We start from the raw sequence: 14,019 nt of genomic DNA, 5'->3' as shown, positions 1-14,019 counted from the left end.
ACTCAGAAATCCACCTGCCTCTGCCTCCCAAGTGCTGGGATTAAAGGCGTGCACCACTACTGCCTGGCGTGGCATGTTTTTAATCCCAGCAATTGGGAGGTAGAGAGAGGAGGATCTTTGTAAATCTGAAGCCAGCATTGTTTATATAGAGTTTGACCATCTGGCAGGTTTTTGGTGCATGGGTGTGGGGCTCCTGGATGCTAGAACATCTAGCTTTTCCAGCTGCTGTCTTGGAGTACATCCTCTGTGGAAGATATAGACTGAGAAGCTGCCTTCCAAACCACCTAGGCCTGACATGCTTATAGCTATGCCACTCCTGAACACAAGAGCAGCAGCAGCACTTGAGACAGGCCACACTGTTGCCAACGGCTGGATCTCTGTCTTTACCTGGCTTCTCTCTAGATCTCTCAAACAGGTTGAGGGTTCCTAATGAGACCAGAATCACCCAGTGGGGCATGGAGCACGGAGTGGGCAAGGGGAAGGCCTTGGACCGGTCACCATTCAGCCTTTGAAGCTTTGGTCCCTGGACTTCACACAGGCTAAGGAATTATTATACAGCTGAGCTTTAGCTTCCGTCTTTCTTTCTTTTTTCTCATTTTTAACTTCGAAACAGTAACTCAGGCTAGCCCTCCTCTCTCTGCCTCCGAAGCAGCTGGGATTACAGGCCACAAGGCCTGGCTCCCATGAAGGTTTTGTGGGCTATTGTCATGAGTCTCCAGAGCTCCCTAAGGTGGCCAGTGAACAGGTACTGGCCTGGGGTCACTATTGTGGGTTGCCCTGGTGATGTTTGTAGTCTGATGGTAATTCTGCTTCCTCAAGAGGGGCTGTCCACAATGAGGGGTAGATCACATACTCAGGTGATCTCATATGAACCTTCTCCCCATTCTAACCAGTCAAACAAAGCTAGAGTCTGTGATTGGGCAGTGGAAGGGAGAGGTGGGACTGGAGGTCTTGGAGGGGGTGGTGCAGAAGGAGAGGGGAGGGAGGAGGAGGAAGTAGAAGTCAATATGGAGCAAAACCACGTGGCCAGGAGAAATTGCAAGTAGCAAGGGGGTCTCATAGCTGGGGAATAAGTTAGTATAATGATAGATTTGCCTAATCTAGGCTATAGTTTATAATTATAATAAACTATAATATGGGTTGTGTGTGTTTTTATATGGGCTTATTGGGATAAGAAATTACTGCAAATGGTCGCTGCATATCCTGAGAACAGTATGTGGCCTATCCCCCCAAACATTTGGTGAGTCAGCACAGTGGGACCAGGGTAGGAAGCAAGGTAGAAGTTTGCTCAGTGGTCACTTTGGATTCCAGTGAAAGGCAGCAGAGCCTGAGCCATGTACAGATCATGCTGAGTGTGCCACTGGCCAGGGCAGACCCGAGGCATATCTCCAAAGATGCCATTGATTTTACTTCTTGGTTCTAAACATGAAGTCCTTGTTTAAGATAATTCTGGTTGCTTATCTGTCACAGGGTACTTACGTCTATGTGCAGGTAGGAAAGCCTGTTGTTCACAAACCAATCAGACAGACTTCCCAGAGACAGGGAGATTGTCCTATACAGAGGGTGTCAGCTGGTATTAAGCAGAGAAAAGATGAACCCACCAGTTTCTCTAGCTGGAGGATGAAAGGTGGGGCTGATCAGACACATGCACGTCTGGCTCTGGGTCTTGCCTCTCCTGGTTGGCAGCCTCAGCCACAGTCCTGAGTGGGGACAGCGGATCTCACCTTGCAGATCTGATGCACAGGCTGGGACTTGATGATGCTGCAGAAGAGCTGGAAGCCAAGATCATCCAGCTGGAAGGTGGCCAGGTAGCAGATCACTGAGGAGAGAGGTGGTGTGAGGAGCGCCCACTGCCCTGCAGAGGGGCTCTGTGTATGACCTTGGGAGAATTCTGCTATGAGTCTTGCTGGCACCTCATTCAGTTGGGGCACATAAGGGCAGGCCCCTATGGCAACTACCACTTCATGCTCAGTGACTGTAAACACTGGCCACTTGGGACTTTCAGCTTCCACACACATTACGCCGCATTTGGCCAATTCTCAGAAATCCCAGGATCTCTCCAGGGCTAAAGTGATGTTATCTACAGTTTTGTTGATTTTGGGAGCTGAGTCACTTTCAGCTTTTGGGTATGCAGGCTCCTTGAATGAGGCTGCTCATTCTACATCTGAGCCAGGCAGTTAGAGACAGCCCAGTTTTGCATCTGGCACCAGCCTCCTGTCTTAGCCTACCAGTATGGTGTAGACCTTACCTCTCCACCTCCCTGGGACAGCAGCAAGGCCAACAGTAGGTCCTAGATCTCTCTCTGCCCTATGGGTAGCACTACCACTGACCACAGAGACTGTGTTCTGTAAATGTGGACAGTGGCCAGAGGTGGCTCTCATATTTAATCTCTCCCTGGATAATCCAGACTAGCATAGGCCTATATTCTCTTCATAAGTGACGGGATTGGGGTCATGGACAGACTACAAGAGGTATGTATTTTGGCCCAAGCTGCCCTCAGGGGCATTCTCTTTCAGATTAGGGGGTCCAGAGTTTGCATGGAGCAGTAGGATCCATGTTTGCTCCCCCGGCCAGCTCTTAATTTCCCCATCTGAGAAGTTTGAAAATATACCTAACCTGGGCCATACATTTATGGGCACCTGGGAATCAAGTGAGAGAAAGAGTTAAGGAGCTGCATTCTGTATCCTGAAGCTTGCCTGCTTGTTGGCCTCTTTCAAGTCAACCTGTCCAGGGTCTGTGGCTAGCTTCCTCTTGAGTCCCTGTCTGGAGTAGGCCTGGGCCTCATGGACATGTAGATAGTGGATACACGCACCCTCAAAGAGGCTGTAGTCGGACCACAGGCAGATCTGGCCATCCCGTGCATAGAAGGCATCCACCACGATGGTCAGTAACTTGTGGTATTCAAGGCAGCCAGACAGAACCTCCGAAATAAACCCAAGCTTCTGGGGGCTCATGTCCTGGAAAGGAAAGCCAAGAGAGGGTTCTCCAGGACCAGGAGATCAAGGACAAAGGTAAGGGAAAGATATTCCCACATGACTGAATAGAGGCCAGATAGTTCAGCTCTCTAGAATAGGGGGCAATGACCATAGTGATGGGGAAGGCGGGACCACCAGGGTGAAGAAAGAGAACGTGGGTTTTGTGGGTCAAAATAAACATGGAAAGCAATGAGACAGATGCGGAAGGACCAGTGTTAAGCAAATAGTCTCCTATATGAGCATGGGTGAATCCACGGAGACAGAAAGAATGGCAAGCAGGTGGCAGGGGAGGGAGGGGACAGGAAGCCAGGCAGCTAGTATTTCATGGGATAGAGTTTCAGGTCAGGAACATTAGAGTTTATGGAGATGGGTGGACACGATGGCTGTACAGACCTGTGAGTGTGTTTTATGGAACTTGAAAATAGTTAAAACAGTCAAAAGTTATGTCATGTGCATTTCACCACAACTTAAAAATGAGTTCATATAGAGGCTTTCAAATGAAAGAAGAAGGCTGCATGATTAAGGGAAGTCTGCTAGAGCTTGTCCTGAGTGAAATGGAGGATGGGAAGTGCTAGTAGGTCCCAGCATGGGTTCTGTTCCCTTAGCCAGGCACACACCTTTAATCCCAGTGCTTTGGGTGGAGGCAGGCTGAGTTCAAGGCCAGGCAGGACTACAAAGGAAGACCCTGTCCCGAGAGTCAGAACGGGGTCCAATCACTGCCCCACCCACTGCCCCACCCACTGCCCCACCTCTAAGCATTGCACTGGGAGCATGACCTTCACCACAGGAGCCTTTGGGGGACAATTCAAACCCAAATAATGAGATGACCTGTTTGTGATACATGTTAATTATTTAAAAAACTAATTAGGGTTTTCAAATTAAGGTTTAAAAAGTAATTAAGTTTTGGAGGAAAAGGAAGATAGGGGTATCTGCTAGTGCCAGGACAACACGGGAAGAAAATGGTGGGACACTTGATGCTGAGCCTTTCCATAAAGCAATTTGGAAAATAGGTTTCAAGAGCTTTATTTATATCACGACCCTTTAACAGAGCTACTGTACTTCTGGAAATGTAAGGAAACCTTCCACAACATGTGCACACATCGGGAGAGGAGGGCTGGGCAGCAGAAGAAACAGGAACCAGGGTCCAAGAGCAGGGTGACCACAGGGTCAAGCATCATTGCTCTATCCCACAGACCAGTATGATGCAGCCATTAAAACAATGTTATGCTAAGATTTACAAGATGACAAAATAGTGCTGACCACAATGAAACCATGGGCTATAGCTCTGTGGCCATCGAAACATTTACCCCTTTTCTCTGCTCCTCTGCACCAACAGTTCAATTGACTCTTCTCTAATAACTTCAAAATTAGTAACTGTTTCACCATAGATGGCCACCCCTTTAAACTTCTCCCTTTCTCATATGGCAGCGAACTCCAGAGCTATCTGGCTGTCTATGTCCTTGTTAGTCCAGCCCCGAAACATCTTTTTATGCTAATATCTACTTGTCCACAGTCTGGGCTCTGACCTGACATTTCTCTGCTCACAACCAACCTCCCCATGGGCTAGCCACACAGACTGAGCAGCCAGGTCTGAAGGTTGGGCACACAGGCCAGTTAGGCTTCCTGTCCTAACTGGGACAGGACCTTGGGCTCTTGGGTTCTCTTCATCTTGGTAGTTCCCTCTGCCCAGAAAGCCCTATACAGGTTCCAGGGATCTGCTATTTCTCAAAGCCCTACTCTTTGCTACTACCATGCTCTGTGCTGCCAGCCAAGCAGGCCCAGGTGTACCCAGGCTACTGTGGCTGGACCTGCACTCTGTGCTGCCAGCTGTAACTTAGCTTCATTTACTTAGACGGTGCATCCAAATATGGTCATGTCCACATTAAAAAGCTCCTACAAGCTGGGTGGTGGCGGTACACGTCTTTAATCACAGCATTTGGGAGGCAGAGGCAGGCGGATTTCTGAGTTTGAGGCCATCCTGGTCTACAGAGTGAGTTCTAGGACAGCAAAGGCTGTACAGAGAAACCCTGTCTCGAAAAAACAAACAAACAAACAAACAAAAAACAAAGCTCCTACAGCTGCCATTCACTTACAGTTTACAGTCTGCCTATCGTGTGCCCTGACCTGAAGCCCTTCTGTTAGCCTCTGCCTAGTGGTCTAGGGTTGTGTGACTTTCTGGCAGGTGGCATTTCTGCCCTTGACCTGACAGCCAGTATATTACAGCAGGTTTCTGACAGCTGGAGATGAAAGTGTTGTTCAATCTGGGTCAGTACCCAGGGCTCCAAACCATGTTGGCTTCAGAAGGACTTTGGCAGAACCTGAAAGGACCAACATCTGAAGCAGGAGCTGCTTCTGGGCCTGAGGTAGAGATCAGCTTCATCCACCGCCGCTGCTGCCAGCTCACTGAATGGCATCCTAGTGCTAGGCTTCTCATGGAAAGGCACACAGATGGTCACGGCTTTGTGGTTTACCAAGTGACGGCCGGGACCCATTTACGTTAATCTTTTGGTTGTTAACAGAGAAAGTGCCTCAAACTGATTATGAACCGCTAAAACTCAGTTTTCTGTAATGGTCGTCAAAGAACTAATGGCACTAACTTCTGCCTTGCTTGAAAGAAAGGGCCCTTCTATCAGAGCCCCGACTGACTATGCTAATGACTTAGCAGTCCAGGGAGCATGCTGGGTATTTCAAGTGGGTGGGGTGAGTGGCAAAGACCATGGAGGAAACAAATGGATGGACCAAAAAGGACCAGAAGGCAGTATGGTCAGTGGAGTAGACACAAGAGGAGTGGGTAGGTGAGCTGGGGTAGGGGGCACGGTGGAGCAGAGAAGCTCTGCAGGGAGGCAGCCTCTGTGTCATGCCTGTGGGGAGGGGAGAGCAGAGGAGGGCAGTGCTCCACCAGAAAGAAAAGAGGCTCTCCCAGGGCTGAGGTGGGGTGTGGAGATAGATGCTTGCCTCACCTGGGAAAGGAAGGAGCACAGTTTTTCATGACCAAGCTTGGGCTGCTGAGATGAGCTGTTTGTAGGGCCCATGGAAACTGATATCTATGCTACTTAGCATTGGATAAAAGAGCCTAGGGTTGAGGAGAGAGCTCTGTGCTGGATGGAGGAACTGGACCTATCAGCAGGTAGGGTGACTCTTCCTGAGTACCCTGAGAAGGAGAGGCCGAAGCCTCTTGGGGGAAGGAGACTTGGAACAAGTAGTGTCCAGAGAGCCAATCAGAATGCTGCAGAGCTGCTGTATGGGATGGCAATCTGGGCAGAGCCTGGAGCTGCTGATAGACAGGGTGGCGAGTCTGATGGGGGAAGGATTTTACTTGGAAGTGTAGCTGCCACCGTTACAGGCTCAGGTGGAATATTCCAGAGACATGCTCTGCCTGCCTGCCTCTCTTTCACCTTCTGCAGTGGGACATGCCACTGCTGTCTTGGATGTCTCAGCTTCCAGAACCTTGAGAGCTACATTCTGTACAGTTTTCCCAGCCTCAAGCCTGTTATAGCAGTGCTTGTAGATTGAGGTGGAAGCACTCAATAGGGCCCAGACTCTCTACTGGAGGCCTCTTCAGCTAAACACCACCCACCTTGAACTGTGGCCCTAGGTAGGTCTCTGCCTCCCTCACTGACACTGTCCATACAGTCACAGCTCTTCCCGTGAGGGGCTGCCTGCCATGCAAAAACCATGGAGGTTTTCTAGCTCAGGGTAGAGCCAGGTCTGATGTACATTCTGGATGCTGGGAGCCTTCTTATGGAAGGACCGCCAGCCTTCTAGAGAGCCTTGCCTTACACTTCTCCCCAGAGGAAGGAGTGGATCTCGTGTCACTTGCTGGAAGGTGAAATGCAGACAACACACATCACTGATGTGGTCCCCCAGGAACCCAAGCAGTTACCCTGCCTGTACCTGCTGTAAGGAGGTGAGTACTGTCTCCAGGAATTGCTCAGGATTGTCCTTCTCAGGCTTAAATTTGTCAAGCTGCTTTATCACAATCTCAATGCATTTTTCATAGTAGGCCATCTTTGGAGCAGGGTCCTAAAACACACACCAACACAAGTAACGTTATCCACAGCCTTTGAGTTGCCAGTTTAGCTGTTGGCAGAAGTGGTTGCAGGACCCTTACCCACACCAACAGGAAGTCCAGGAGGGTTCTGGGTTGAACAGTGAGATTTTGGAGGTAGGGGTTTAGATTCAGGTAAACTTAAACCCACTATTTGGTTAATTCATCTTAGGCCTCTACTGCACAGGGGGTCCGTTTGGCCTTGGTGAGTCCACTGTTAGGTCACCACTTAGTCCCAGCCTCAGCCCTGTCTTCCCTAGGTTTCAAGGCAGTCACCAGGCCAGGCAGTGGTGGTGCACACCTTTAATCCCAGCACTTGGGAGGCAGAGGCAGGTGGATCTCTGAGTTCAAGGCCAGCCTGGTCAACACAGTGAGTTCCAGGACAGCCAGGGCTATATAGAGAAACCCTGTCTCGAAAAAACAAAAACAAACAAACAAAAAAATCTCAATGCAGCCATCAAAGCCCCATAGCCAAGCTGTGGGTAGGATGACCCCTAGAATGGGCTCAGGTCAGAAAGCAGGCCTCGCTGAACACTCCTCAATCCAGGTGAGTGGCTGGTTTCTCAGCAGGTTCTACCCAGAGCAGGTGACAATGACAGAATCAGGAAAGGCTGTGGGAGTTCCCAGGTGCTGTGGCATGTGACTAGCAGGACCCATGCTCATACATACAATAAATAGAAATAGTAAGAAACCATCGATTAAGATGAAAAAGAAATAAATGGAGAGAGCTGAGCACGAATATGCATTTACCCCTGTTTTCTAACTGTGCATGTGATGTGACCGGCTGCCTCAGGTCCTGCTGCTTTGACCTCCCCATCAGGATGGGCCATGTCTTGAGCTGTGAGATTAAATAAAACCTTTTCTCCCCGAAGTTTCTTTTGCGGGTATTCATCACAGTAACAGGAAAAGCAAGCAAGGTCCCCAGTGTAGGCCAGTCCTGGCCAGGCACGGCGGGCCTAGTGGCTACTCTTTGAAAATCAAGGAGCTGTTCTAAGTGGTCAAAGTACCAATGAGAGTTGAAAAATGACAGGAGAGAGAAAGAACAGGAATATGCTCGGAACTGAAGGACACAGCTTTCCAGAAGGGTGAGGCCTCTGCAGAACTCACATTGTCTGAGTAGGGTGCTCCAGTGCTCTCAGCAGGGATCAGGATTAGAACCAGAGGGTCACCTCTCAAAGGTTCTGCTTGATCCCTGAGCAAGTTCCGAGAGGAACAAGCATAGGTCTGGGAGGCTGAGGTTGAACCCAAAGGAATGTGGTTGTGGAGGAGATGCAGATGGCTCTGTGTCAGTGTTCTCAACCTTCCTAATGCTGAGATCCTTTAATACGGTTCCTTGTATTGTGGTGAACCCCAATCATGAAACTATTTTTTTTTTTTTTGGTGTTTCGAGACAGGGTTTCTCTGTGTAGCCCTGGCTGTCCCAGAACTCACCCTGTAGACCAGGCTGGCCTCAAACTCAGAAATCCGCCTGCCTCTGCCTCCCAAGTTGTGTGTCATCACTGTCTGGCTATAAAAGTATTTTCATTGCTGCTCCATAGCAGCAGTTTTACTACTGCTGTGAATTGTAATGTAAACATCAGGTCACATACCTGATATGTGACCCTGTGAAAGAGCTGTTCAACCTCCAAAGGACTCGAGACACACATATTGAGAATTGGTGTCCTAGGGTAACAGTTAGATGAGGAAGCCATAGTGAGGGAATGAGATTTTCCTGCCATCTTTTTTTTTGGGGGGGGGTCCTCTCTGTGATGGAGCTGCCTGGAAAGCTTCACTGAATAGTTAGGGGGAAAGGCAGGGACCACTGAGGGCCAGAGCCCCCATGTACCCTGGCTGTATTCTGGGCCAGTGCGACCACTATTGGGGCTCAACTGGGCTGAAGACACACAGGTACCACCAGTCTCTCTGAGAAAGGCCTCATGGAGTCTGGAAACTGGTTTGAAGCCCTGGTACCATGAATAGGCTCTAGGGGCACAAGGAAGCTTCATGGATACCCAGAAAAGGTGTAAGTAGGACTCCATCCCTGCTCAGCCCATGATGACAGGCAACAGGGCACTTTTTTCTTATGCCTAGAAACCCTCAGGGTCATCTCGTGGTAGATTCTTCATGGGTCAGTTGATGATAAGAGACAGGAGGAGACAGTAGCCTTCTGTCTTAGACAACGCCAGATTTAATCCATCACACACAGATCCACACCTGCCAAGTGCAGCCAGGGATGGCGCTGAATATATCGAGGTGTCTGGAGCTGACCTGCACCCTGTGAAAGCCGCTTTCCTGGAGAATGTCCACCGGAGCCACTCTACCCTACAAAGACCACTTACTGTTAGAGGGCTGGGTGATAGAAAAAAGCCTCTGAGGGCTCCTAGTGTCTTCTCCCTCTCTGGTGACTCAAGTCACCTCTACTGAGCTTCCTGGTAAGAGACTTGAATGCTGAGAGGAGGCTTCTGGGAACAACTGCCCACTCTGCTCCCCACTGCACGATCATTCCTAATGAGCAATAGATGGGCTTCATGCCCAGTGGCCATTTCACCCTCTCTCTGAATGTGGCTTCTCTTAGGAGGGACAGAGAGGGCCAGTCACTTAGCTCTGCTGACATGGGTAGATTCAAGCACAACAGGCCAGGATCATTTTCTGGGACATGCTTCATAGACTGGGAAACCTGTGGCTTCCCCTCTGATTTTGTGTGTGTGTGTGTGTGTGTGTGTGCTCCATGCTGAGTGAGCCTGGTGACCTGGTGTTATTCAAGGAGTTGGAGCTAGAGCCCCTCCCTGAGAGTGTACCTGCCAGGCAGTGCCCTGGAGGTCTGCTCTTCTCCTGGCTCTACGCCTTGTCTGGCCAGTTCCGCAGGCCCTGACGTCACTGGCTCTGCAGGACCCTTGCCCTCTTTATCTGGAACAGCTCTCGGGGCCCTTTGTTCCATTCTGGATCTCTCCTAAGTAGAAAACAATTTCAGACACTCCAGGAATCTTGGCTCAAGGCAGTCTGTGGGTGTGGGAGCTCCTTCCTCCTTTGTGTGTGTGTGCTTTGTAGGGGTGTGTGGGGGGGTGTGGGGCGGGAGGGAGGATAGCTGGACTCCTGGAAGCAATTACCAAGTTCTCCAACTCCTAGTTACTTGTGTCCTGGCGGCAAACACGGCACTGTCAGGTAGCTCTAGAGAGAATATTAGTTCTGAAAAGATTATCCATCTTTATAGTTTTCAGTACGTGCCCCAGCAAAACAGTTTTTCTCAGCCAGGTGCAGCTAGTGCACAAAAGATGTCTAGACACAGCAAGCGCTGGCTCTCACTGCCCATATCTCTGACAGTATCAGAGTCCTTGTTGGGGGTGGCAGGGTGCAGGCTGCCAACTCTTCCAGTGTCGGTTACTTGAGCACAGTGAATCCTTTCCCCTGGCCTAACCTTTGAGATAGAGGATGTGTTTGTGTAAAGATTTTTTTTTTTTTTTTTTTTTTTTTTTTTTTTGGTTTTGGTTTGTTTGTTTTTGTTTTTTTGTTTTTTGAGACAGGATTTCTCTGTGTAGCCCTGGCTGTCCTGGAACTCACTGTGTAGACCAGGCTTGCCTCAAACTCAGAAATCTGCCTGCCTCTGCCTCCCAAGCACTGGGACTAAAGGCGTGCGCCACCACTGCCTGGCGCAAAATCTTAATTCCATTCACCTAGTCTCCCAGCCTGGCCTCTCTCAAGGCACCAAGACTAAGCCAAGGTTCCTGAGGGCATTGGGTGGGTTGGGAACAGCAGTGGGCCCCAGGGCTTTGGCTCTAGATGCTGTGGGAGAAGTGGAGAGGTGAGGTCCCCAGAGTTTGTTCCCAGGTTCTGTTGCTGTGGGACCTGGTGTGTGTGGGGGTGTCTTTCTGCATGTCACAAGCTTCAGTCCAGAGTCTCCTCCTTCCCTGGGGTCTTTCACTGGCTTAGGAGCCTCTTTGTATATGGCCTGCAAACCTCAAATCCTCATCCCTTTCTCTACCCCAAAACTCAGAGATCTCTTAACATTAAGCTGCATGCTCACACACCTGAGGCCTGCCTTCTTTGCCTATGAGTCCCCTGCAGAAACCTCTGACGTCAACTAAATTCTCATTAAGCCTTGGCAAGTGTGGTGAGCGGGGTCCCTGCCTCTCAGCTAGACCTGGCCTAGGCCTAGTCTTATCTATGAAAGATGAACACAAAAATAGAAAAAGGTGTAAGTAACTAAAACGGGCTCCTCATCTTATCTGAAAGACAGTCACAGGTGGCCAGGATAAAACCGATCGAAAGAGCACACTGACTGAACCTAGGACCTCCTTCTTCTAGGCTTTTGTCACCAAGCTTCATCAAATCCCAGACTGACTTTAAAAAAAAAAAAAAAGAGCTGGGCGGTGGTGGCGCACGCCTCTGATCCCAGCACTTAGGAGGCAGAGGTAGGCGAATTTCTGAGTTCGAGGCCAGCCTGGTCTACACAGTGAGTTCCAGGACAGCCAGGGCTACACAGAGAAACCCTGTCTCGAAAAACAAAAACAAAAACAAACAAACAAAAAAAGAAAAAAGAAAAAAGAAAAAAAGTCAGGGTTGGTGAGATGGCTCAGTGGTTAAGAGCACTGGCTGCTTTCCCAGAGGTTCTGAGTTCAATGCCCCAACAACCACATGGTGGCTTACAACCATCTATAATGTGAGCTGATGCCCTCTTCTGGCATGCAGGTGTACATGCAGATAGAGCACTCAAGTATATAAAAATAAATAAATCTTTAAAAAAGTCTCTTGCCAGGTAGTGGTGGCGCACGCCTTTAATCCCAGCACTTGGGAGGCAGAGGCAGGCGGTTTTCTGAGTTCAAGGCCAGCCTGGTCTACAGAGTGAGTTCCAGGACAGCCAGGGCTACACAGAGAAACATTGTCTCGGGAAAAAAAAAACAAAAAACAAAAAACAAAAAACAAAAAACAAAACAAAAAAACCAACCAAACAAAAAACAAAGTCTCTTATTCTTAGACAGCTCCATACATGTGGACAAGGTGCTTTGACCACATTCACCCCACACAATGACTTTATAAATTATCTGCTTTTCCAAATTTTTACTAACATGAGCCCTTTATACAATACATTTCAGTTTTGTTGCCTCACTGAATTGGGGGATAGATGCACTGATAGTACTTTCTAAGGAAACAAGAGAACGAAAACTCATGTTGAGGAGTTTGAAGTGGGGGGAATCTGGTTCCCTATCCCCAAAGAGATTTCCTCTCTGTGAGAGCCTGGGCGTGGCCTCAAAAACCTTATTTGCTCATCAAAGATGTGAGGTAAAGGAGAACAGTAGCCCAGGACCCAGAGTGAAGAACACAAGCAGGCAAAGAGTTTTTATAGACTCCCAGTTAGAGAGCTAGGGGTGGGGCTCAGCCAGGAAGCACTAGCCTAAAATTGCCAGGCCTTGGGCTCCATCATCAGCACTGAGGAAAACAAATCCAGAACAGAACACAGGCCAAAAGTCCTGGACACAGTGCTGAGGAGTGGCTGCTCTTCTCTGAAGGTTCAAGGCAGCAGTCCGTGACAGCAGGGAGGAGCCAAGGTAGCAGGAGCTGGGCCTATAGCCACATAGTGTGCAGAATGTGAAAGGAAAGGAAATGCATCCAATGCACAAAGGAAAACAGAGGGAAAGATGGCTGCATCCTAGAGCTAAGCTCTCTGTAATCATCGTGTATATAGCACAGGATCCCTGTTGGTATGGATGCCCTGTCTGTGGAATGTTCCTGCCCACAGTTAAGATGGGTGAGTCTTTCTGCATGGTTAAGGTAACCAAGATTATTACACTCTCCCACCCAGGAAGGCATGTCCAGAGGTCTTTCAGGTAGTCTAGATCCTGTTGACACACTATCATTAGATACTCTGATGGAAATATTAATTCCCTTTTTTTCAGTAAGTTTCCGATCTGGAGGCCAAGGTCTTGGGCTGGATTTATATGGATGGGTTGCCCTGGCTGCCAGGGAGCGAAGACTGAGTCTTGCTCCCCTGCTGTGGAGCCTGAAACTCTCTACTGAAAGGGTGGGTCAGGTGCCCTGGGCTGACCTGAGTCAAGAGGATTGAAGGAATCAATTCATGCCCTCCCCAGTCCAGAGAGAACCTTGGTAGAAGGATCCAAACAGAATGGACGAAAGAGCCAGCCTGAAGGTGGGAGGGAGCTCCCAGGAGCCAGCCTGACCCCTTTGCTCACTGTGGGGTGGAGGTTGCCTTGCAAGGATCTGCACACCCACCTGGGGCAAAGAGCAGGTGCCCAGTGAGGGTGGGTAGACTCTGAACCCCCTCTGAAACTCACCTAAAACTTGATCAAAACAATCACATCTATGGCTGGAGAACAGGCACGGGCTTGCCAACTCTGAAGCATGCTTCGAGCACCTCAACTTTACACTTCCTTCCAATTTATTTTTGATTTTATTTTATTTTTTCTGGTTATTTTTGTTTTGGGGAAGGTGGCCTTGGTAGGCAGTGGAGGCTGACCTCAAACTCTCCATCCTCCTGCCTCTGCTTCCTCAGTGCTAGGATCACATGCCCACGTATCCACAGCTAGACTCAGTTTATTTAAAATAATTTATTTGTCTGTTTACTTGCTTTTAGTACGAGAGACAGAACTCACAGTATCTCGTGCACTGGGTAATTGGTCCAATACTGAGCCACATTTAAGTGCATTTAGTTTACAGGTGAGAATTGAGATCTGGTTCCTAAGTGGATTGATTTCCTTTATATGTGGCTCTTTAACTCCCTTTGGCACCTGGGGTAACCTGGAAGGCAGGCTGAAGCAAGCAAGGAGGATTCGTTTCTGTCAGGCACAGCTTACTTCAACAGTCTCAGCCAGGCCATCTTAAACGTTATGTTAATGAAAATAGCCCTTTTCCCACAACTAAAGCTGCTCTGCTAAGTGTGGCTACTGTTGAGGTTTTGTCTTTTACTGTGTATTATAATGTTAAGTGCTGGGGGAGGGGCAAGACTTGGAGTCTGCACATAGACCTAAGTGACCCTGCCCCCAGGTTATTTCTGATTGGCTAATA

The 14,019-nt window shown here is 49.0% G+C and overlaps 1 protein-coding gene across 4 annotated transcripts in view; it reads right to left on the bottom strand.

Moving 5' to 3' along the window:
* Cfap99 (cilia and flagella associated protein 99) overlaps positions 1-14,019 on the bottom strand; it is a 46,827-nt gene that overhangs the window by 30,115 nt on the left and 2,693 nt on the right. For 3 of the 4 annotated variants that reach the window (XR_004110240.1, XM_031341044.1, XM_031341043.1), the window contains exons 2-4: positions 6,870-6,998; positions 2,813-2,957; positions 1,725-1,819 (exon numbers count right to left, since the gene is read on the bottom strand). Coding sequence is in view for 3 of the 4 variants with exons in the window: in XM_031341044.1 (XP_031196904.1) it covers positions 1,725-1,819; positions 2,813-2,957; positions 6,870-6,983 (354 nt within the window). In the remaining variant the exon portion in view is untranslated. Of the gene's footprint in view, positions 1-1,724; positions 1,820-2,812; positions 2,958-6,869; positions 6,999-9,216; positions 9,325-14,019 lie in introns of all 4 variants that reach the window. The other variant, XM_031341045.1, reaches the window with a different exon arrangement.

The sequence above is a fragment of the Mastomys coucha genome, unplaced genomic scaffold (genome assembly GCF_008632895.1).
Source record: "Mastomys coucha isolate ucsf_1 unplaced genomic scaffold, UCSF_Mcou_1 pScaffold22, whole genome shotgun sequence".
Lineage (NCBI taxonomy): Eukaryota > Metazoa > Chordata > Mammalia > Rodentia > Muridae > Mastomys > Mastomys coucha.
Note: the sequence above shows the minus strand (reverse complement) of the source record. Positions and strands in the feature narration are given on the sequence as shown.